The sequence below is a fragment of the Labeo rohita genome, chromosome 10 (assembly GCF_022985175.1).
Source record: "Labeo rohita strain BAU-BD-2019 chromosome 10, IGBB_LRoh.1.0, whole genome shotgun sequence".
In the NCBI taxonomy this organism is placed as follows: Eukaryota; Metazoa; Chordata; class Actinopteri; order Cypriniformes; family Cyprinidae; genus Labeo; species Labeo rohita.
In genome coordinates, this window is record NC_066878.1 from 6,733,988 (window position 1) to 6,756,637 (window position 22,650).

Sequence of the window (22,650 nt, forward strand, 5' to 3'; positions counted from 1 at the left end):
TGCCGCAAGGGTGAGTCATTTAAGCGCGAATGAGAACCGCTTCGCGGGGATCGATGTCACGTGTTAAAATTATTATTATTATTTTTTTTTGAATATTCGAATCTCAAAATGAAAAATCGAATGCCATCCCTCCAAACGAATATTCGAATATTCTGGTCCAGCCCTAGTCAAAATGATCGATTTTTCTTTTATGCCAAAAATTATTAGGATATTAAGTAAAGATCATGTTCCATGAAGATATTTTCTAAATTTCATATATATCAAAATGTATTTTTTCATTAGTAATTGCATTGCTAAGAACTTCATTTGGACAACATTAGAAGCGTTTTTTTCAGTATTTTAAAATTTTTTTTTTTTTTTTTTTTTTTTTTTTGCACCCTCAGATTCCAGATATTCAAATAGTTATATTTTGGCCAAATATTGTCCTATCCTAGCAAACCATACATCAATGGAAAGCTCATTCATCCATCTTTCAGATGATATATAAATCTAAATTAAAAAAAATGGACCCTTATGACTGGTTTTCTGGTCCTGGGTCAGAAATATTATTACAATTTAAAAATCGTTTCTATTTATGTACACTACCGTTCAAAAGTTTGGGGTCAGTACATTTTTATTGTTTCTTTTTTTCTTTTTTTTTTTAAAGAAATTAATACTTTTATTCACCAAGGATGTATTAAGTTAATAATTAAAAGTTTATTAAAAGTTAATAATAAATAATTTACATTGTTATAAAATATTTATATTTTGAATAAACACTGTACTTTTTAAACTTGTTATTCATGAAAGAATCCTGAAAAAAAATAAAAAAAATCACAGGTTCCAAAAAATATTTGGCAGCACAATTGTTGATATTATCCAACATTGATCATTCTAATAATAAATCCGCATATTAGAATGATTTCTGAAGGATCATGTGACACTTAAGACTGGAGTAACAGCTAATAAAAATTCAGATTTTTATCACAGGAATAAATTCTATTTTAAAGTATGTTAAAATAAAAAACATTATTTTATATTGTAAAAACATTTTGCAATATTACTGTTTTTTTCTATATTTTTAATCAAATAAATGCAGCCTTGATGAGCATAAGAGACTTCTTTAAAGACTATTACAAGTCTTACTGACCCCAAACTTTTGAACGGTAGTGTATGTATATATTTTATATTTTATATTGGAAAGCTGAATTTTGTGCTGCTTTAATATTTTTGTGGAAACTTTGATATGACACCATATCAGGCTTTACTGTCATTTTTGATTGATTATTGCTGAAAAAAAAAAAAAAAAGTCTAAACCTTTACCCTTTTTTCTAAACGTAATCATGTTGTTGTTCGGCACCGCATGGTACAGTACATGCCATAACTATACTATTTTCTGGGTGCAAAGCATGTTTCAACTCATGTTTCAGCAGAAAAAAAAGCTGTGTATTTTGACAAAATACCTCTTTGACATAAAAAAAAAAACAAGGTCCCATTTTATATTAGGTGGCCTTAACCACTATGTACTTACATCAAGTACAATGTAGTTATTGTGTTCAAACTGAATTGCAAAACAGTTTTGCTGCTATTGAGGTGGGATATGGATAGGTTTATGGGTGGGTAAAGGTGTAAGGGATGGGTCAACAGTGTAATTATAAGAAATTACACTTATAAGAAATACAGAAATTAAATACAGATGTAATTACATGCAGGTATTTTTTTTAAATATAAGTACAATGTAAAATCATGTACAGTTGACGTAAAACGTTTACATACACCTTGCAGAATCTGCTAAATGTTAATTATTCTACCAAAATAAGAGGGATCAATCAAAATGTGTGTTATTTTAATTAGTATTTTACATAAAAGATGCACATAATCCACAAGAGAAGAAAATTGTTAAATTTATAAAAATTACATTGTTCAAAAGTTTACATACACTTGATTCTTAATACTGTGTTGGTACCTGAATGATCTACATATATATATATTTTGTTTAGTGATAGTTGTTCATGAGTCCCTTCTTTGTCCTGCACAGTTAAACTGCCTGCTGTTCTTCAGAAAAATCCTTAATTTTCCACAAATGATTTGGTTTTTCAGCATCTTTTGTGCATTTGAACCCTTTTTAACAATGACTGTATGATTTTGAGATCCATCTTTTCACACTGAGGACAACTATTATTGAATGTTCAAACACTCACTGATGCTCCAGAAAAAAAAAAGACGATGCAGTAAGAGCTGGGGGTGAAAACTTTTGAACAGAATGAAGATGTGTACATTTTTCTTATTTTGCATAAATAACTTTTTTTTTTTTAATTTAGTACTGCCATTCAGAAGCTACAGAAAATACTTGCATGTTTTCCAGAAGATAAAATAAGTTACATTTACCCTGATCTTCAAATTCAAAAAGTTTTCATCCCCCAGCTCTTAATGCAGCATTTTTCCTTCTGGAGCATCATTGAGCATTTGAACCTTATTTACGCAACAAGTGCATTGTGTCAAATGATTTATTTAAATGTAAGTACGTAGTAATTAAAGCTATCTAATATAAAGGGGGACCAAATGATATTATGTTTCACTGTTGACCAGTTTTGGAGAGTTCAACGCAAAGCAAAAACATCTGAAAGTATCCACCTTATTTTTCCTCTAAAAGTGGGTACGGCCGTTTGTAAATGTAATGTGCCTGGCTTCTGGTATCCTTCGCTTTCAGCTTTTTTTCATCTGTTCAAAACACCTCGTTTGCTCCTGGATATTGCAAACTGGTGTGTCTTACCATATTTTTTAATGCATTATCTTAATTATGAACACAATGGTTTGTAATGCAAACAGTTTTACAGTTTTATTTTCTATGTGACTAATGAACCGGAAGTCTCGCACATTCACAGAAAAAGGCTTACTTCCGCGTTGAAAAATGAGGTGGATATGCTATTTCACACTGCATCTTAATGTGTGGTTTTCTGTGCGACAGTATTTGTTACTTTTTATATATATCCCACATACCGCTAATCCCAATATGAAACTCTCGACACCGCTGTCTGTGTCTGGTTGGGGAAATCATTCCTGTTTCCCCTCTATCTGAAAGCCCAAACAGAGTGGCCACCATTCATTGCCCCTGGTGTAATGGCCTTCATCAGTCTCCCATCACATAAAGCCTGCCTGTCATTAATCTCGCCCTGAGACCACATGGCCGTCTGCCGACAATGATCTGCAAGCACCGAATCCCCACAGCACAGAGTCTCACTGACCTACTCATATCTTAAAAAGGCACAGCAGTGATATGAAAAATATGGCAGGTGTCATTTCATGAAATGGCCTCTCGTTGTCATCACCCAAACATTAAAATATGGTTGTGCCCTATATGTTTGTCACAGGTTTAACCCTTATTTAGGCTATCAGGATTTATTGAGTTTTGGTAAGAGAGTTAAGAGTGTTAAAGGAATAGTTTAAATGAGGGTAAAAAAAATCAATAATTATTTACCCTCATGTCGTTCCAAACCTGTAGGACCTTCATTCATCTTTAAAACACAAATTAAGATATTTTTGATGAAATCCAAAAGTTTTCAGACACTGCGTAGACAAACACAACTACCACTATTACACAGCTGTCTATGCAGGGTCAGAAAGCTCTAATTTTTCATAAAAATATCTTCATTTGTGTTCTAAAGATGAACGAAGGTCTTATGGGTTTGGAACAACATGAGGATGAGAAGTTAATGACAGAATTTTCATTTTTGGGTACACTATCCCATTAAAACCTTAACACTAGATCTAGAATTTTCAGAATATGCTTCATCTTTATAGTGGGATAAAAACACCAGATGGTTTTTTGATTTTAGGTATTGGTGTAGCTTTTTTTTCCCAAGTTGGTACTTGTTTAGCTGGTCACCTAACTGGTTTTCCCATTTAAAACCAGCAAACCAGACCAGTCTGATTAGGCTGGACCAGAACACCTACAAAAACCTGTTTTTTTTTTTTTTTTTTTTTATTAAATATATGCAGGGTGACGTCCAATAATAACCATATGGATGTTAGAATGACACTGAGCAGATGTTGAAGATTTATCTGTTTTTTTAATCAATCAGATGGTTTTAAGCAGAAATAAATGTTCAAAAGGTTTAATTAAATGTGAGTTTTTTTTCCAGAATACATTACATTATATGTTTAAGAATACATTCCTCAATTACATAAAGTAAAAAAAGGTTTATACAGACAAAATAGCCTTTTATCTCTCTAAATAAGGTTGTTGTGGAAAATATTGGTAATCCATCTATGTATTTTAGAACATGCTTGAGTTGAGAAGATATTTCTTCATATAAACGATCTCGCACCAAGGTGGCTGACAGTCCATTAGGCTGAAGTGCAAGGGACTGGTGTGACAGAGTCATTAGTTCACTGAATGAGGCCTGATCTCAGCCTGTCAATGCTGGATAATGGAGGCTCTGCCTTCCAAGAAACACCTCTTACTTTTTAGCACAGGGTGGAAAAAAAATCTATATGCTTTTGCCTAGGCCTTAAATTTAAGTGACAGTCATTTCAAGCACAGTGAGGGCGGTCTTTTTAGCATATTGCATTTATAATGGGACCATTGGTTGATATGCATATGTAAATGTGCGCGCCGGCTGTTTGATATGGATCATTATGAATGTATGCATGCTGTTTGATGTGAAGCATATACTGTGTGATGACATTGCAGTGCTCTGTTTGACCCGTCATCGCATAAACATAAATATTTGTATGTTTTGAGATTCAAATCAAGTTTGGTAGCAGTTTAATTGTTTTAGTAATGTGCAATCACCTTTTTTAAACATTCAAATCCAGTTCGTGGCACTTGGAATTAAACTTTTTTGCTTTATTTTGCACCAGTTCCCATGCGTAGCCACTATGCAAACTCGTTATCTCACATATTGCTAATCTAATCTGTCACAGGCAGACGCAGAAATTCGGAGCACGCAATCATGTGTCCCACAGCACCCCTGGAGCAGATGAGGTGTTAAGCGTCCTGCTCAGAACGGCCAGAGAAGGTGCCCACGATGGGATTGGAACCATGACCTTCCTATTCACAGCACAAGCTTTTCACCAATAAGCCCTTAAAATGTAACTTTTGAACAGAAAATTAACTTTTGGCGCAGCCTCCATGTTGTCTCCATCGTGCTAATGTCATTATTTTGGTGTTTAAGGCTCAAGCCAGAATAAGGGTACAAATCCACACACTTATCGACTAGACACATATTGGGACTTGATGAACAGTGCGGTGCGGAAGATGGAGGGTGCTGCGTACAGAATTAATGTGCGTAATAACATCTAGGGGAACTTCTGAGAATTTTGTGGTGTGGAGGGGAAAGGAAGCATTAAGTTAAGGGAAATTAGGCCCCACAGCACCAAGACGTTAAAATATGAACAGTAGGTTTTGCAACACTTCTAAGGTGTAAAGGCCAGGCGCAGAGCGGCTAGGGGGTTATTTTTAGACTGAAACTTAAAAAAATCCATTCTATTGTTCGAATGTGCACAGTGATTCCCAAGCAAAAACTGCAGAGCGTGCATGATTATAGACCGGAGCTTAATCTTGTGGTTTTCTATGGTTCAAATCCTCTGCAAGCTCTCTTGCGCTCCAGCACTCTGCATAGATTAACAGAGTCTGAATGAGCTTTTCCCTTTGAAGAATATCCTGAGAAAGCATTCACTTCACACTTGCAATTGTTGCCCTCCAGATTTGCCAAAAGAGCGCTCTCTTGTTGACTAATTTTCAGAGCCGGGAAATTCACCAGTAAAGGGTCTGATAATCCATTTACTGATTTTGACCTTGAGCGTGAAGCCCTCTTAAAGACTAATATGAATTACTGCAGTGTTTTGGCATGCTGACGTGAATGGTTTGGCAATGGCATTTTGAAAATCCTCAATGCACCTTGTAAAGTGTCATTGATGAAATCCATGTCAACACAGCACATTCTGTGCCATTGTAATCAAATAACTATTGACAAATAAAGCAAATGCCAGCTAGAACATCACAAATGAACACCATAAAAACTGTATTTTTTTTTTTTTTTTTTGTCTTTTGTGGAAGTACGCTGCTGTGCATGGGATTGCGCCCTCAGTTTTTTAATATGTAGCTCTGACTTTCAATTAGTCCTAACCTTTAGAGCCGTCACTCAAAAGTTTAGGAAAGGGTAAAAAAGATAACTATGGCGAACGCCTGTAGGTCTTTTTATGCAGTTTTAAGAAATGTCCTTTCTTGTGAAGGAGACAAATGTAGTGTCATATCCAGATTCTTCTGAACTGAAAGGTGGCTATTGCCCAAGAATTGCCCTAATTTGTCCTCACGGCTATTTGAAATGGATGAGATGAAAAGCTATTGTAATTTTCCAATTGGTACTCGGGAGCCTTGATCGAAAAGGAGAGAAAGAGGACAGATATCTGTTTATATTACCTGTTGCCTTGTCACATGTTTTTTTTCTTTTGTATCCCAAGGAAGCTGAAGTGATATTATGGGTATTTCTCCAGTAAAGTCTGTTGAATTGAAGGTTAGGCTTGGGGTTAGGACTCCAGTATTGCATCTAGAATATAAATCGTTGTTTTCTTGGCTTTTTCTTCAAGTAGAAGTTAGCTTGACCTTTTCCTACTGTAGGACTTATGGTAGCTGTTAATTGGACATGCTACCCCAATATGACTTTCTCATTTAACTATAACACTGCCTTTTGTTTTAGTTCCTCAAAATGCACTCGATTCAAACTGAGTTGTAAAATTGCTGTGGCGATGCCTTCTGGCCCTGTGAACCCCTGTGAATCCTATTTTTACGTTAACATATGGCAAGCAATCATATATTTTTCCTCTTTTTGTGTTGTTCAACAGGTGCAATGTGGACAACAAAGTATCACGGGTGGCGTGGCTCAACCGGACCACTATCCTCTTCACGGGGAATGAAAAATGGTCGTTGGACCCCCGGGTGGTTCTACTAAACACAGCAGTCACCGAATACAGTATAAAGATATTAAATGTGAACTTATACGACGAGGGGCCGTACGTGTGTTCCATCCTCACAAACAAGAAACCAGAGTCAACAAAAGTGCACCTCATCGTACAAGGTAAATCTTGAGAGGATTTTTTTTTTTTTACATCTCTTAAAGTGAACATCGTTTTGACAGAAAGCTTGTCAAAAACTAGCTTCGCGTTGGTTTGGGATTTTGTTGACATTTCAGTTGGGTAAATAACGGTTGACAAACAACTTTGATTCTCCTTTTCTAGGCTGATGTAATTAAATGAAACTCAGCAGATGTGACTCCCGGTGATGAAATTGGGATTTAATCTGGGTGTAATTTCAAAATCGTTGATGGATATTGATTTAAGACATGCAGCCCAGAGAGCAACGGAAAAATAGAGCAGAGGCTTTGTTTTCTCCTTACTAAATCAAGTGTCGATACCCAGACCTTTGTCGTGATTTACAGTGCAGTCGATCGCCTTCATATTCGTGGTCCAAAAAACAATTAACGCCGCTCGTAGCCAATTCCATCTCAGTTTGGGGTACGTAAAATCAGATACGCGCCAAAATCCAGTAACGCTGTTTTTTTATCACATTTCTCAGACCATCTGCAGAGTCAGAAAAAGTGTCAGATTTCCCACGTTTCAGCAGGAAAAAGTGTTTTGGTTAATAAAATGGCGCCTTATCAAATGCTCATTAACCTTTAGTACTTTGTCCTGACACTAATTACTGCAAGCTTAAATAACTGAACAAATAGACCAAGGTAAGGTGCTTATTTTTGTCTGATTAGACACACAAAGCGCAAATTGGAGTTTGGCTCGCCTGTTCAGTTACCTTAACCTGCAATTCAATTAATTATAAAGTCTTCATCCCAGTTTTAATAAATCAGTCACTCGCCGTCCTTGTTGTATCGTACGGCTCAACGCTCCGAATCTGCATGGCCCAACATAAGCATGCGGGAGAGGCTGTTGTGGCACTCAAAAGTGCACTTAAGATATTGAATTGTTTGCAGCAGACTTCTTTTCCCTTACACCCCATAGTTGCATGCTGAGTGGTGTACAATTTCAGCCTAGCGTTCTTGAGAATGGATCTGAGAGCTTTCTGAACAGATGGGGTCTTGGTGTGCCTTTACTGTAATGCTTTGTCTCAGCTTTGTTAAATCTTGCCACGCTCAGCTAAAGTCTGCCTACACAAACTGTAGCGCTCTGTCTATTTCCGTCATCAAGTGTGGCTCTATTCCTCTTAAACTCTGAGCCTCTGAAGCTTGTTATTGCGTCGGCTTTGCTAAAAATTCAAAGTGCGCCTACGGTATCGTTCTCACATATCTCGCTTGACATCTGCGCGCTTGTTTTTAAGTGTCCTAACATATTTCACGCTTGCTCCCGTTCCGGTTTTAGGTCACTCATTAGCATTTCTCGAACGGGACAGAGTGCCATTAGATTTCACATTTGCCGTCCTGTAGCGTATCAGCGCTACATCTATTTATGTGGTTGATGAGTGCAGCTGGAGGTATGTGTCTCTGTAAATGGCCTCATCGTCTTCCGCGCTATCGATCGGATGCATCGATCAGATGCAATGCGAGAGGAGACATGCGACGCGTTAGCGTCCAGCGCAATTCGAAACCTGAGGTTTTCCTCTGAGCTCCTTCTCTAAGGTACACAAAGCATTATTCTTATAAAGCCACTACACGCAGAAGACAAATGAAGGTCATTATAGTGTAAGGAGGAAACATGTTTTCATTTCATGTACTTGCATTTAGAGGGACATTTCTGCTGGAAAAACTGCTTAGGCTGTCGGTTTATGCTCGTTAGTGCTCAAAAAATGCAAATCTTGCTAGTTAAAGGAGTAGTTTGTCCAGAAATGAAAATTGGCTGAAAATTTACTCACCCTCAGGCCATCCAGATGAGTTTGCTTCTTCATCATATTACATCACATGCTCATTAATGGATCCTCTGCAGTGAATGGGTACCATCAAAATGAGAGTCCAAACAGCTGATAAAAACATCACAATAATCCACAAGTAATCCACACGGCTCCAGTTTGTCAATTAACATCATCTTTTAACATCTTTTTTTTTTTTTAATTCAAAGCGCAGTTTCCTCTTAAATTGTGAGTCCTCTATCCATAATAGTGCTTTCTCCAGTGGAAAACTTGTCTTGTTTAAATCAGAAGAGAAATGTGCACAGATCAAGCTTCATTTACGCAGGGTTCGTACAATGTGCTTCAAGTGCTTGAAGTACTTGAATTTGACTATTTGAAATTTAAGGCCTGGAAAAGCCTTGAAAATAGCAATATTCCTAAAGAGGTACTTGAAAACTGCTTGAATTACTGAAAGGCAATGTGTCAATGAAATAGGTGTTACATTTTTTTCAATAAGCACGTCTTTTCACGCAAGATTCACACAATTCAAAAACAAAATACTTTTTCCTCTTATTTCAGTTAATGTCTTAAAACTAGCAAGCTAAGCCAGTAACAGATTTTAGAACACCCCAGTAATTCGCTTCAAGCTTTACAGATTGTATGAATGATCATTTTAAATTCAAGTGCATGTAAGGATTTGGAAACAAGCAGAGCACGGCTTTTTCTAAAGCAAGCAGTGCCATCTGCTGTTCAAAACTAAGCTCAGAATCGATTTGAGAAAGAATCGCGATGTGTTCGGAAAATCTCAGAATCGATGCGGAATAATTTCTCGATTCGCATTGCAACGATTTATCCTCCCATCCCTAGTAAACATTGCTGAATACATGAAATGAGGAACAGATGAACCAAATGTGCTGGATATGCTCCGATTGATTCAAACTCTTGACTTTGACCTTTCTTATTAGAGGGGTCATCCGATGCCCATTTTCCACAAGTTGATATGATTCTTTAGAGTCTTAATGAAAAGTCTCTAATATACTTGGATTAAAAATTCTCAATGGTTTTGTAAAGCAACACCCTTTTTACCTTGCCAAAATCAGCGCTGCAAAAATCATCTCATTCTAAGGGGTTGTTCCTTTAAATGCAAATGAGCTCTGCTCACCCCACCCCTCTCTTCTCTCTGTGGAAAGACGGTCTTGTTTACATTAGCCGCATTTAGCCGTGTTTAGCCGCTAAACTTCCTAACTACCACGTTATAAGGAAAGGTGATCGCAAAGATTCATTAAAAAAAAACGCTTATACTCACTTCTGCTGTAAGTGAAGCTGGATCATGAATGATTCGCGCGAACATAGACGGATCTATGTAGATCAAAACATGGAAAGTTACTGGACTGTGACAGCTGGTCTAAGGTAAGACGCTCATGTCAATCATCTATTGTGGGAGCGGCCTCTGAGAACCGACAGGCATCTGAGAACGGCTCGATTTGAAAAAGGGGATATTATTTTTACAGATTAATTAAAAACCACTGCATGGATTTTTATAGGGTAGATTTGTACATACACTGCCAACACACATTAATGTTCAAACAACATGAAAAAGTGAACTTAGCATCCGATGACCCCTTTAAGCAATTCACTGGCAAAAACCCCATCAAATTAAAAGAGCCATTCATTTTCGAATTTCGTCATCACTTGTAATGATTTTAAAAAGCACATAGTGATGGGTAAAACAAAGCTTTCTGAAATGTCGAATCAGTTAAATTATAGCGTCGCAAATTGATTCACTGTTTCGAAGCGCAAAACAGTGAATCATGGATCGCATATCGCAGATCATTTATTTCAGATCAGGGCTTGAAATCGCATATTGCAAATTGTTTGATTCAGATCAGGACTTCAAATCGTGTCTTTCGTATCATTTGATTTAGATCAAAACTTTTGCAAATCACTTGATTCAGATCGGGACTTCAGAGCATGTATTGCAAATCATTTAATTTAGATCAGAACGGGTTCATGAATCATTTTGTGAATACAATGATTCAAATCAAATGATTTGCAATACGCAGTTTGAAATCCTGATCTAAATCAATTGATTTGCGATATGCGAAGTTCCGATCCAAGTCAAATGATCCACGCTTTTTCCGAGCCATGATTTGAAATGATGGTTCGCAAATCATTCTTTGGAGCATGGATTGTGAATAATTTTATTTTAGGGCTGGGTGATAATTCGATAATGATAATTATCACTATATAATTTTCCTCGATAAAACGATATGAGGAGTTCGATAAATGGTCAATATAATTTTTATGTGCCAAAAGCGGAACGAAACAGCACGACTCATTTGAATCGCGCCACATAGACCATTTATCTGCTCGGACCAATGTTCAAACTGCTGTGGTGCGCGAGCTCACTAAAGAAGATGCATTTACTCTGTCATGCGAGCACTAAACAGCGCTGTGAGATTCAGTGTGAAACACTTGAATTCAGCAATAAACACAATTTACTTTGTGATTCAAACTAGTTTAAAGCTGTGTGCAACGAGACAGTCAGAAGGCTTTTCAATCTACACATCGCCATCATTTACCATGGATTTACTGTAGTAACACTCACTGCACCATGGTATTGTGTCAGCAATGAGGGATATTCACATTGAATTTTATTACAGGAGTAATGGTATATAATTATAGTATGTATGTATTTGTGATTAAGCTATAGCATGTGTGCATTTATACTGAATGTTTTTAGACTACCGTTTTTCATACAAATAGGCTACAAAACCATGTAGGCTAGTTATATTTTTACCATGGTATTGAGGTACCATTATGTGTGGTTTTAACTTTTATCATGATTTAAAATGTATGCTTGCTACTATGGGAGACCAATGCTTAATTAAAAAAAAAAAAAAAAAAAAAAAAAACAGTAGACAACATCAAACAATTAAGGAAGTACAATTATAAAAACAAAAACAAAGAAAAAAGAAATAAAGTATACACACATGCAAAGCCCTAAAGAAAATAAACCTTGGTTAGTAAACGTAAAGTATACTTTACTTGTGCTTCACTTTATTTTTTCCATGTTGTTATATTAGTATATTTTTATTTATCTATTTGTCTTTTTTTAGAATTTGAAAGAGAAGACATTGTTTGATAAGTGAGATCTCTGATTGAAGTCCTTACAAATCAAAAACGTCCTTTAAAGTCCTAGAATTTCATTTTACAGTATATATTCGAACCCTGTTTACAGTCAAACAGTCCAACAAATGTGTTGGTGGATTTTGATGTGAGAGGACAAAAGTGATGGAGTTTTTCACTGGATGAAGTGTTATTATGAATTATGAACTGGTATTTTGGCCAGAAGTGGCTGTTGTGTGGATTACTTATGAATTATTATGATGTTTTTATAAGCTGATTGGACTCTCATTCTGACGGCACCCATTCACTGCAGAGGATCCATTGGTGAGCAAATAATGTAAAACTAAATTTCTCCAAATCTGTTCTGATGAAGAAACAAGCTACAACTTGGATGGCCTTAGGGTGAATACATTTTTTTTTAGCAAATTTAATTTTTTTTGGCTAAAATATTCTTTTTAAGCCTAGTGTGATAAGTTGGCAACAAGCTAACTTGTTTGTAGATGTTGACTAGAGTCATTTCAGGGTGCATTTGTACCACATCTGAAGAGAAAAATTATTTTGATAGCATGCGCTGTAGGTTTTTATAAAAACTCAGAGAAGACGAAATATCCATCAGCATAGTTTTTGGTGAAAAGCAAAAGGATGTGACTAAATATGATATTTAGCTGCAGTTTCAACCTCTTCAAAGTGTTCTTGTGATATACTAATCAGTCTTATTTTATCTCTCAGGCATGTGCTTGGGAAAACAGTGCACAAAAATTATTTCACATAACTCTGCAGTCAACTGAAGGGTATTTTAAATCAATATCAAAAAGTCTGTAAGGTAAGCTGGCTAATATGAGACGAGTGAATGGGTCCCTGTTTTTTGCTGTTTGCATATTTGTGATAGGTAAAGCACATTAGCTTGTTTCAAGGTCACAGGGTAGTAAGATCTGTAATGGATGAGTTCACAAAATACCTGTTTTGTCTCTCTCAGCTAGCATCAAAAAGGACAGACATACACAGGTGGTGTGTAGTCTGAAGCTGGCTAGAATGGGGCTGTTGAAATGCACTCACTTGCAGCCAATTTGGCCCTGTATTCTCTTTGAATATTATCTCCAGTTTTTGGTCTATCAAGTCTTTGCCAATGTCCTCTAATGATCATTAAAAAAACGGTATTTACTTTATTCGAAATCCTAGAGAATCATGATTGTGCACTGCAGTGTCTCAAAATGAACGGTTTCATCATTGCATATGATGCACGTTTTATAGAGCAGTGTTATGTGGGTAACGTCAACTGATTCTTGAAAGAGAAACACTTTAGAGTGAGCAAGGTCAGTGCGATGTTGATGCTGTTAAATGGAGCACTATTGTCCTTGTTATACCAACAAAACCTCTTTGTTTTTTCCCCAGAATAACAATGAAAACAATTGTGAGTACAAAAACAAAGAAACAGTGAGACGACTCCCAAGACGTCTTTGCTGAGAGGATTTGTTCAGACAAACATGAGAGCACAGACTTGAGCGAACACATTTGAGTGATGCTTTGATGAAGATGAAATTATGAATCCTCGGTACAAAGTCTCATCTAAACTAATGAGAGAGGTGTCGTTATTTTTGGATTCATGCAAAGATCCATCTTTTGTTTTTTTCCACTTATTTTCCATGTCAATTCCGGTTTTCAAGATGTTTCTCCATCTGCTTGAAATTTGACATTTGCTCAACAGAACATGATGTAAATCGATGGTTTGGAACTGATTTTGTTCCAGGAACGATTGGACATCCAGTGGCAGCAACCAGCACACTGGATGCGTGTCACTTCCATTATGAGCGCAGCTGCCGCGCGTCTACATTTGAAATAACGAACCTGAGTGCGCAAAAAACGCGATATGTGAACGGCCCCTAAATTTTAACATAGGAATTTATTTTTATATCTATTATTATTAACTTCTTCATATTTAAATACCTAATAGAATTGAATAATTTTATCTAAAATAGCATTTAAAAGGTTATCATTAAACATTTTTATTTTTATACTCTCAGCAGACAATAAGTGTGAAAGCCCGTTACCGTCACTGAATAACAAAAAAGGTTATTGCCACTTTTTATCTCACAATTCTGACTTTTTTCCCAGAATTGCGTAATATAATCGCACAATTGCAAGCAATAATTTTCCTTGCAAATCTGAGTTTGTATCTTGGAATTCTGACTTTTTCCCCAAAATTTTGAGATATAAATTTGCAATTGCGAATTATAAAGTCCAATTTTGAGGGGGGAAAAGATTATCTTCTCAGAATTACAAGTTTATATCTCACAAATCTGACCTAATTCGCAAATGCATGTTATAAAGTCACAATTGCGAGATATAAACTGGGCAATTCTGAGAAAAAAGTTTATATCTCACAATTCTGTCTTTATAACTCACAATTGCAAGTTTGTATCTCAATTCTGAAAAAAAAGTCAGATTTGCGATTTTATACCTCAATTCTGATTTTATAACTTACAATTGTGAGTTTATATCACAATTCTGAGAAAAAAAAGTCAAAACTGTAAGTTTATATCTCATAATTCTAACTTTATAACTCATAATTGCAAGTTTATATCTCAATTCTGAGAAGAAAGTCAGATTGTCAAGGTTATCTCACAGTTTTGACTTTACAGCTCACAATTCCGAGTTTATATCTCAGAATTCTGACAATGGCCAAACTCCCAATTGTGAGAAAACGTCAGAATTGTGAAGGGAGGAAAAAAAAAAAAAAAAAAAATCGCAATTGCCTTTTTTTATTATTATTATTTTTTTTATTCAGTGGCGGTAATAGGCTTCCATAATTAATTATATAACCAATAAATCAATCGATCAATAAACAAAACAACAACATTGTGGTCTGCACATATCATGCTTCAATGTATATAATATAGTTGCATGTATTTGTTTTTATTTTTTTTTTTACATATTTATTTTATTTTTTTTTTTTTTTTTTTTTTTTATATATATATATTTTTTTACATAACTGAGAATTGTGGCATTTCTCAGTTTGAATAGTTTTTATTAATTAATCTTTAATTCAACATTTAAACTTAAAATGTCATCTGTAAAAATAAAAAGTGCCCAAAAGTTAAAAAATAATTTCATTTTATTACATTACATTACTATTAGTTGCTGATCAGCTGCATTTTGCTAGTAGCATTTAGCTCTTTTTTTTTTTTTCAGAAACAGCCCCTTTATTTTTGGGTCACAACCACTGGTATAAATTACATAAGACCTATTTTAAAGACATCTACAGGTATCACTTTCTGCTTTATCAGCTTGCACTGAGATACCAGTAATGTCCAAGGAGTATTATATATCTCTTAAAAATATGAGCTTATGTATCTGCAATGACCTTTTATAAATATATCAATATTTTCAGTATTTTGTTTATATTTAAATACAGCATATTTCTGTGTTTTTATTTATAATAGTATTTTTATTAATAATGTATTTATTTTATCACCAAGTTAATGTTTTGTATTTGTTTATTTGAGAATAGATTTATTTTTTAGAATACATGCAGATTTTTTTGGAAGCAGATAAAAAAAAAAAAAAAAAAGAACAGTTCTTCACCTTCCCAAGTTTGCGAGCCAAAGGGAGAGGATGAGACGGTAAACAGAGACATGTGCAGGCCATGCAGGGAGTCCAAGGCTGTTAGCAAGCGAAGGAACGGTGAGGATAAGAAGAAAAGTGCGACTCATGTGGGAAAAGGGGAAGGATGAATTCGGCTCAGTGCAGGTAGTGCATGAAAGGTGATGATCACACTCCATATGTTCCATTAGCTGGAGGTCTTCACGGGAGGCGTAGAGGATCATCAGAAGTTTAATTTGCACTAGAGTTTACACATGCTTAAAAGCATCATTTATTCAAAGTCGAGCAGGAAACAAAACAAATGTAGCTGTGTTTGTGAAAACTAGTTAGCCGTGTTAGCGCTATTTGAGGTTCTCTTTCAGTTAGCATGCTCTCTACGTAGGCTGCGTGGCACCTCTTGAATGTTCATCCTAATCAAAGCACTTTTTTGCACCATTTCATTGAAGACGTTCAACATGTATTACCTGATGAGCAGGATGTCATATACGCTATTATGTATCAGAGGGCAAAAGCGTGGCAATTTAATTAGATGGCCCTGTAAACAACAAGCGGGATTATCGTCTTCGGTTTGCTCAAGTGTAATGATGTGTCTCTATTTTAGATTAGCCTCGAACTTTCTCCTCCGTGGGGAGAGGGATAAGACGGTCTCTCAATTCACTGCACATTTGTGTAATAAGCTTCAGCTCTTGTTACTGGATTGAGGAGTAGCTCTTTTCCTCATTTTAAAGAGCAGTAATGAGCCATTGGAAGGATTCAGTAGGGTTATGAGAATATAAATGGGAGGACAAAACCAGTGCAATTTGCCTGGTTGACACATTAGCAGCAGCTATATCACCAGAGGCAGCGCGGGAATCCGTTTTTCACCCAGCGAGTTCTGTGGGTGCCCTGCCTTCTGCTTCAGTTATTTCAACCCTCTGCGAGGCCAATTGAAAATAAAGGTTTAGTGGGAGACTGTGGGAGTTAGGACACATGAGGCAGGAAATACCTCATTTAGAAATGTTCTGCTGTCGTAGCTAAAATAGCACTGTGGAGGCTTGGTATTAGAATCTGCATATGCATATGTTGATGTTTTTAAAAGAGAATTAGCCTACTTACAGCTTAGAAAATAAAATATCAGAGATCAGATTTATATTTTATAGGCCTTTGATCATTTAGTCTTGTCTGAATTTCAAGAGACCAAGTTTAAAATGAGTTATAATCTCTGTTGCAGACTTAAATTTAAGTATTTTAAACATTGTTGAGATCTTTAAATCTGACACAAAATTGAGATCATTACTTACTTAGAAATAATAATAATAATAAATATTTTAAAATGATCTAATAAGTGTTAGCCCCAATAATCTATAATAATTATATGGCCTTATAATAATAATAATAATAATAATAATAATTATGTTGTAATAATAATAATAATAATAATAATAATAGTAATAGTAATAGTAGTAATAATAATAATAATAATAATAATAATAATAATAATAATAATAATAATCATTATTATTATTATTATTATTATTATTATTATTATTATTTAATTATTATTATTATTAGTAGTAGTAGTAGTAGAAGAAATATCTCATTTGTTGTTTTATTATTTATGGGAGTATGAATAATACTAATAATAATAATTATATTTTAATACTACTAATAATAATCATTATTATTATTTTAAAAATATTACAAATGGGTGTATGGTACTATTTATTTTTGGAAGGCAGAAATAATAACAACAACAAATAATAATGATAATAATCATAATCATCATCATCATTATTGTTGTTGTTGTTGTTGTTAAAACATAATTATTATTATAAGACCATATAATTATTATAAATTATTAGAGCGAATATATTAGATCATTTAAAAAGATGACTATTACTATTATTAAAATATCTAATTTGTTGTTTTCTGTTTTATTGGTGTATAGTAATTTTTTTTTTTTAAGAAGAAATAATAATAACAACAATAATAATAACATTATTATTATTATTATTAAAACTATCTAATTTATTGTTTTCTTTTTTATGGGTGTATGGTACTAATTATTTTTGGAAGGCAGAAATAATAATAATAATAATAAAAATAATAATAATAGCCAACAAATAATAATAATAATGTATTATTATTAATTATTATTATTATTATTAAAACATATAGCTATTATTGTAAGACCATATAATTATTATAAATGATTAAGGCTAACACATATTAGATCATTTAAAAAGATTATTATTTTTAATAAAACATCACATTTGTTGTTTTCTGTTTTATAGGTGTATAGTAATAATTATTTTTGTAAGGCAGAAATAATAATAAATAATAATAATAATAATAACAACTATTTTTATTGTTGTTGTTATTATTAAACATATCCAATTTGTTGGATTTCTGTTTTATGGGTGTATGGTACTGATTATTTTTGGAAGGCATAATAATATTATTATTTATTTTTATATCTCATTTGTGGTTTTCTTTTCTATGGGTGTATGGGTACTAATTATTTTTGAAGGGCAGAAATTATATTATTATTATTATTATTATTATTATTATATTCTATTTATTTGTGCGGAGCAGAAAATCTCACAGATTCAGTCCAGTATACTTGTTTCTGACCATTTGTTCTGTTTTTTTGTACAGTGACTTGTAGATGTTTGTTTAAAACAGTGTTATTGTATTTTATTCACTGATTTAAATCAATACTATTGTGGAGTGAGCTGTGATTGCTCAGACCTTTCCTGTCTAAGCAGGTGGTTCAGGGCCACAGTAGGCTGCAAACTGGACCAAACTTTATGCCAGTAATAATCCAGCAGTCTAATGAATAACTGTCGATAATGAGGGACAATTGAGCCTGCTATTTATCAACCTCGAAACAGTGGCTTTGTTAATGTTTTGAGCCGTTTCAGCCACAGCAGTGCCAGATAGATGTGATAGAGATGGGATTGCAGTGGGGTGATTGCTTTTCTCCACAACTGTAATAACTGAAAGCGGCTAAACGAGCTGCTCTCTTCTGAGGCGAGAGACCTGTAGCTTGCTCTGATGGCACAATGTGACTCATTAGTATTGTTATTAGAAAGGAGTGAAGAGGCAATCACTGCACAAAACACACCATAATGTTCACTCAGCATGTGTTATATGAAAACACCCCAGTTGTTTGATTTCCCCATTGGGCTAAGAGCAAACCAGTAATATTGCAAAATAATAAATAAATCCATGCAGGCAGACAGGGTAGTCATATAATATATAATGCATGTTTGTCTAAATGTGATTTACAGGGTTTTTTTTCTTTATGGACTTTCTAATGGAACATTTAAAAGACATTTAGATTTTCTTTTACAAAATTACAGGCTTTTCTGACTGTCTTGCCTTTCCTGAGAGATCTATTAAAAGCTTTCCGCATGCATAAGAACAAGGTGAATGATATGCTAAACGCTTGGAAACATTCCTGACAATATGTAAAACCCACGGACGTCAGCGGTTTGACATTGCAATCTTTTAGACGTTGAGGTGCAGGCTTTTGGCAGTATTTTCATCGCTGTAGATTTACAGCAGTCTACAATGATTGACGCTGTCACTCCATAGTGACGGATGAAAAAAATGATTCCAATACATTTTGCATTTTGATGATTGACACCTTTTTGACCAATGGATTCTCCAAGGATATGGCCGTGTCATTTCGGAATAGGAAGCCACATGGAAATTGATTGCTGCCGGTTTTTTATCCTTTAAGAGATCTTAGAAAACACAAGCATCTTGGTTGACTGCTATATGTCAGTGGCAAAACTTCTTTTTGTTACATTGCTTTGTAGTGGCCTTCATTATAGAGACTTATGTGACTACAAAATATATTTGAAATTGTCTATAGTTTGTTTATTTTTAAAAATATACAAGAATATTTCAAAAAGAATATTTCTAGTGGCATTTCCTACTTACATGTTCAGAAAGACAGAAAAGAGAACATATTCTTCTTTATGGTAGATAGATCTGATTATGATAGATTCCTGGTAACAATATTTATGAAGAGTAGACATTAAATTAAATTTAATTAAATGTAATTGTTTATTTTATTTATTAAATATAGGGTGACTGAATTAAGCGTAGTGATACACAGTATTCAAATGAAATATAATATAAATATTTTAAATACTTCTTATTAACAGTTAAATATTCATAGTAGTAAGAAAAGGAGGAAAACATTTCAATGCCATGTATAAGAAGAACACTAGACAAGTATGGCCTTCATGTTGAGGCATCTTGCCGAATACCACTCTTGACCAAGAAGAGTTACTGGGGTGTTTTACTGTAGCAGGAAGTGGAAATCATGACTGTATGAAGGATATCATGGATTCTTTGAAATATCAGCACAGAATTGTGATGCCCTTGGTGCAAAGACTAAAGCTGATGATCAGTGGACTTTCCTGCAGGACAAACATCCCAAAGTAAACATCCAAATCTACTTATGCTTGGTTCAGGGGTCAGTCATAGAATGTTCTTGAGTGGCCTGTTCAGTCTCCAGAATTAATTCTCATTGAAAATATTTGGATTTGAATTTGAAGAAAGCAGTGGCAAAGTGAAAACCAAAGATTATCAATGATCTGAAAGATTTTCCGGTGAGCAATAGGCCAATATTGTAGTAGAGAGCTGACAGAAGCACCTCCAAGCAGCATTTATTGGTGGTTTTATAGAATAAAAGATTCTGCACCAGATTTACCTTTTGAGGGTTGAATAATTTTGAACATCAATGTTTAGAGCCAATTAAATTTTTTTAAATTGTATTCACAAAATTTTGTTCTCTGCAGCAAAATGTCTTTCAGGTCAAGAGGGTTGAATAATTTCGATTGCAACTGTATATACTGTATATACATACATATATATATATATATATATATATATATATATGTTGTTTGAACATAAATGTGTGTTGACAGTGTGTATACGCAACCATCCTATAATAATAAAAATCCACCAAGTGGTTTTTATTTAATCTGTAAAAATAATGGATGATTTTTGCATGAGCTGATATTGGCATGGTAAAAAGGGTGTTTTTTAAACTACCATTGAGAAATTTTAACCAAAGTATGTTATAGACTTTTCATTAAGACCCTAAAGAATCATATCAACTGGAAAATGGGCATCTGATGACCCCCTTTAAGATTAGAAAATATTTCTCTCTCTCTCTCTCTCGCTCTAAATATACAATAAAAAAATAAGTGTTTTTTTTCTTTATGATTACTTTTTTTATCTTTAACTCAGCATTCCCTTGTTGCCATATTTTTATGGTCGCTGCTTTTCCAGTCCCTTGTTGCAGTTTTCTATATAGCATGCTTCGGTTTTCAGCATTGCATCAGGAGGCAGCTCTTTTTTCTCATTTTAAAGAGCAGTAATGAGGCATTGGAAAGATTCAGTAGGGTTATGAGAATATAAATGTAGAGCCGAAGCCAGTGCAATTTGCCCGGGTGAAACATTAGCGGCAGCTATATCACCAGAGGCAGCTCACGAATGAGTTTTTCTCCCACTGATTTCTGTGGGTTTCCTGCCTTCAGCAGTTATTTTAGCCCAGTGCACGTCCAATTAAAAATACAGGTATTGCTCAGAGATGGTGGGAATTTGAGCACGTATGAGACAGAACAATACTTGAGGATGATTGAGCTTTGTCATGTGGCTGAGAATGATGGATTCATTTTCAGCAGTTTACCACAAACATACACAGTCACGAGGAGAAGTAACCTGAGTTATATAACTCGACTTGCGTGTGTCTCTTTGGAAGATGTTAGCATAGTGATTCTGCTCTGAACTCTGTCCTCCCTCTTTTTTGAGGAGCTCAAACTGGTCTGTTTGAAACAGTGGCCTGAATTTGGGATTCATGGTTAGAAAGCTGAAGCCATCAATTATAGATTGAGATACAGGGATGAAACAATACCTTTGATGTGCGGGAGGGAAGTGGTGAGAACACAGGGAATGCGGGATGGCGAAAAGCACAGCGACTCAAAGAAAGTGCTCGTCACAGGATAAAATATTCACCAGAAAGAAGCGGAGGGCTCTCTTACACATCTTTTGCTGTGATTGTGCTCTCTGGAATATAGCTGAGGTGCAGTGACTTTGTTTACCCTCACTGTATGTACAAACACATGCACACACATCAGTTTTAGGGGGTTACTAATAGGACTGGACGATGTGACCCAAAATCAAAATCTCGATTAATTGAACATTTTACCTTGATTACGATTAATAAATGTTTTTTTTTTTTTTTTCCTCTCATAGTTAAAGATGTGAATCTGACTCATGATCGCTGTTGCATGTGATCTTCCTCTTAGCGGAATGCCTACTTCGCCGTTGCTGTCAAATATAAAAGCTTGCAACGCTTTCCGTAGTCTTCTCATTGGTTTTTGGAACTGACATTGATGAGCGTGTAAATGTTTCAATTCTGTTAAACTGACACATTGTCAGTGTTGCCAAGTCCACGGTTTTCACGTGGAATTGGACTACTTTAGCACTGTTGCCACAGGTTGTTTTTCATGTCCCTCGGAATGCAATTTTTACTGGGGGACCCCCTCGAAACATGATTGGGCTAGTAGCAATTGGGCGGGTTTTGGTGTGAAAACCTGGCAACCCTACACAGCATCTTAAATGCGTCACTCATATGCGAAACACTGCAAAAAACGTGAGTGCAACAGTCATGCACATTTGTATAGCACTAACTACACACGTGGTAGTATGTTTTTAATGGGAAAGTTTTAACATGACTAAAAAAAACGAAATAACCGTCATGGGAAAATTACGTCGGGAAGATTCTGAATTTCAGTTATGTTTACATTTTGATTAATCGTTCAGTTACTAATCAAATATAGCAAAAAAAAATTTTTTAGTAGCTGTTTCTTTAAATTAATTGCTGTTTGCATTTTGCTTTTAAAATGAGTAGCTCTGAGAAAATGTAGGCTATGGCTTTATTTTAGCATATATTTTTTAATTCTTGATTTTTATTTTTCATTCAAGTAAATATTCACAAAATTAAGTTAAATAAATAGTATTAACAATTAATTTTATTTTACAGTTTCAACATTGGCACCTGCATGGCTAAAAAAAACGTGGAATCCATAGAAAAGAAAACCACA

General features: G+C 34.7%; 1 protein-coding gene across 2 annotated transcripts in view; it reads left to right on the forward strand.

The window, feature by feature from the left end:
* The window catches only part of opcml (opioid binding protein/cell adhesion molecule-like), a 196,074-nt gene that overhangs the window by 123,082 nt on the left and 50,342 nt on the right, over positions 1-22,650 (forward strand). For both annotated transcript variants that reach the window (XM_051120664.1, XM_051120663.1), the window contains one exon: positions 6,826-7,058. In XM_051120664.1, coding sequence (XP_050976621.1) covers positions 6,826-7,058 — 233 coding nt within the window. The remainder of the gene's footprint in view (positions 1-6,825; positions 7,059-22,650) is intronic.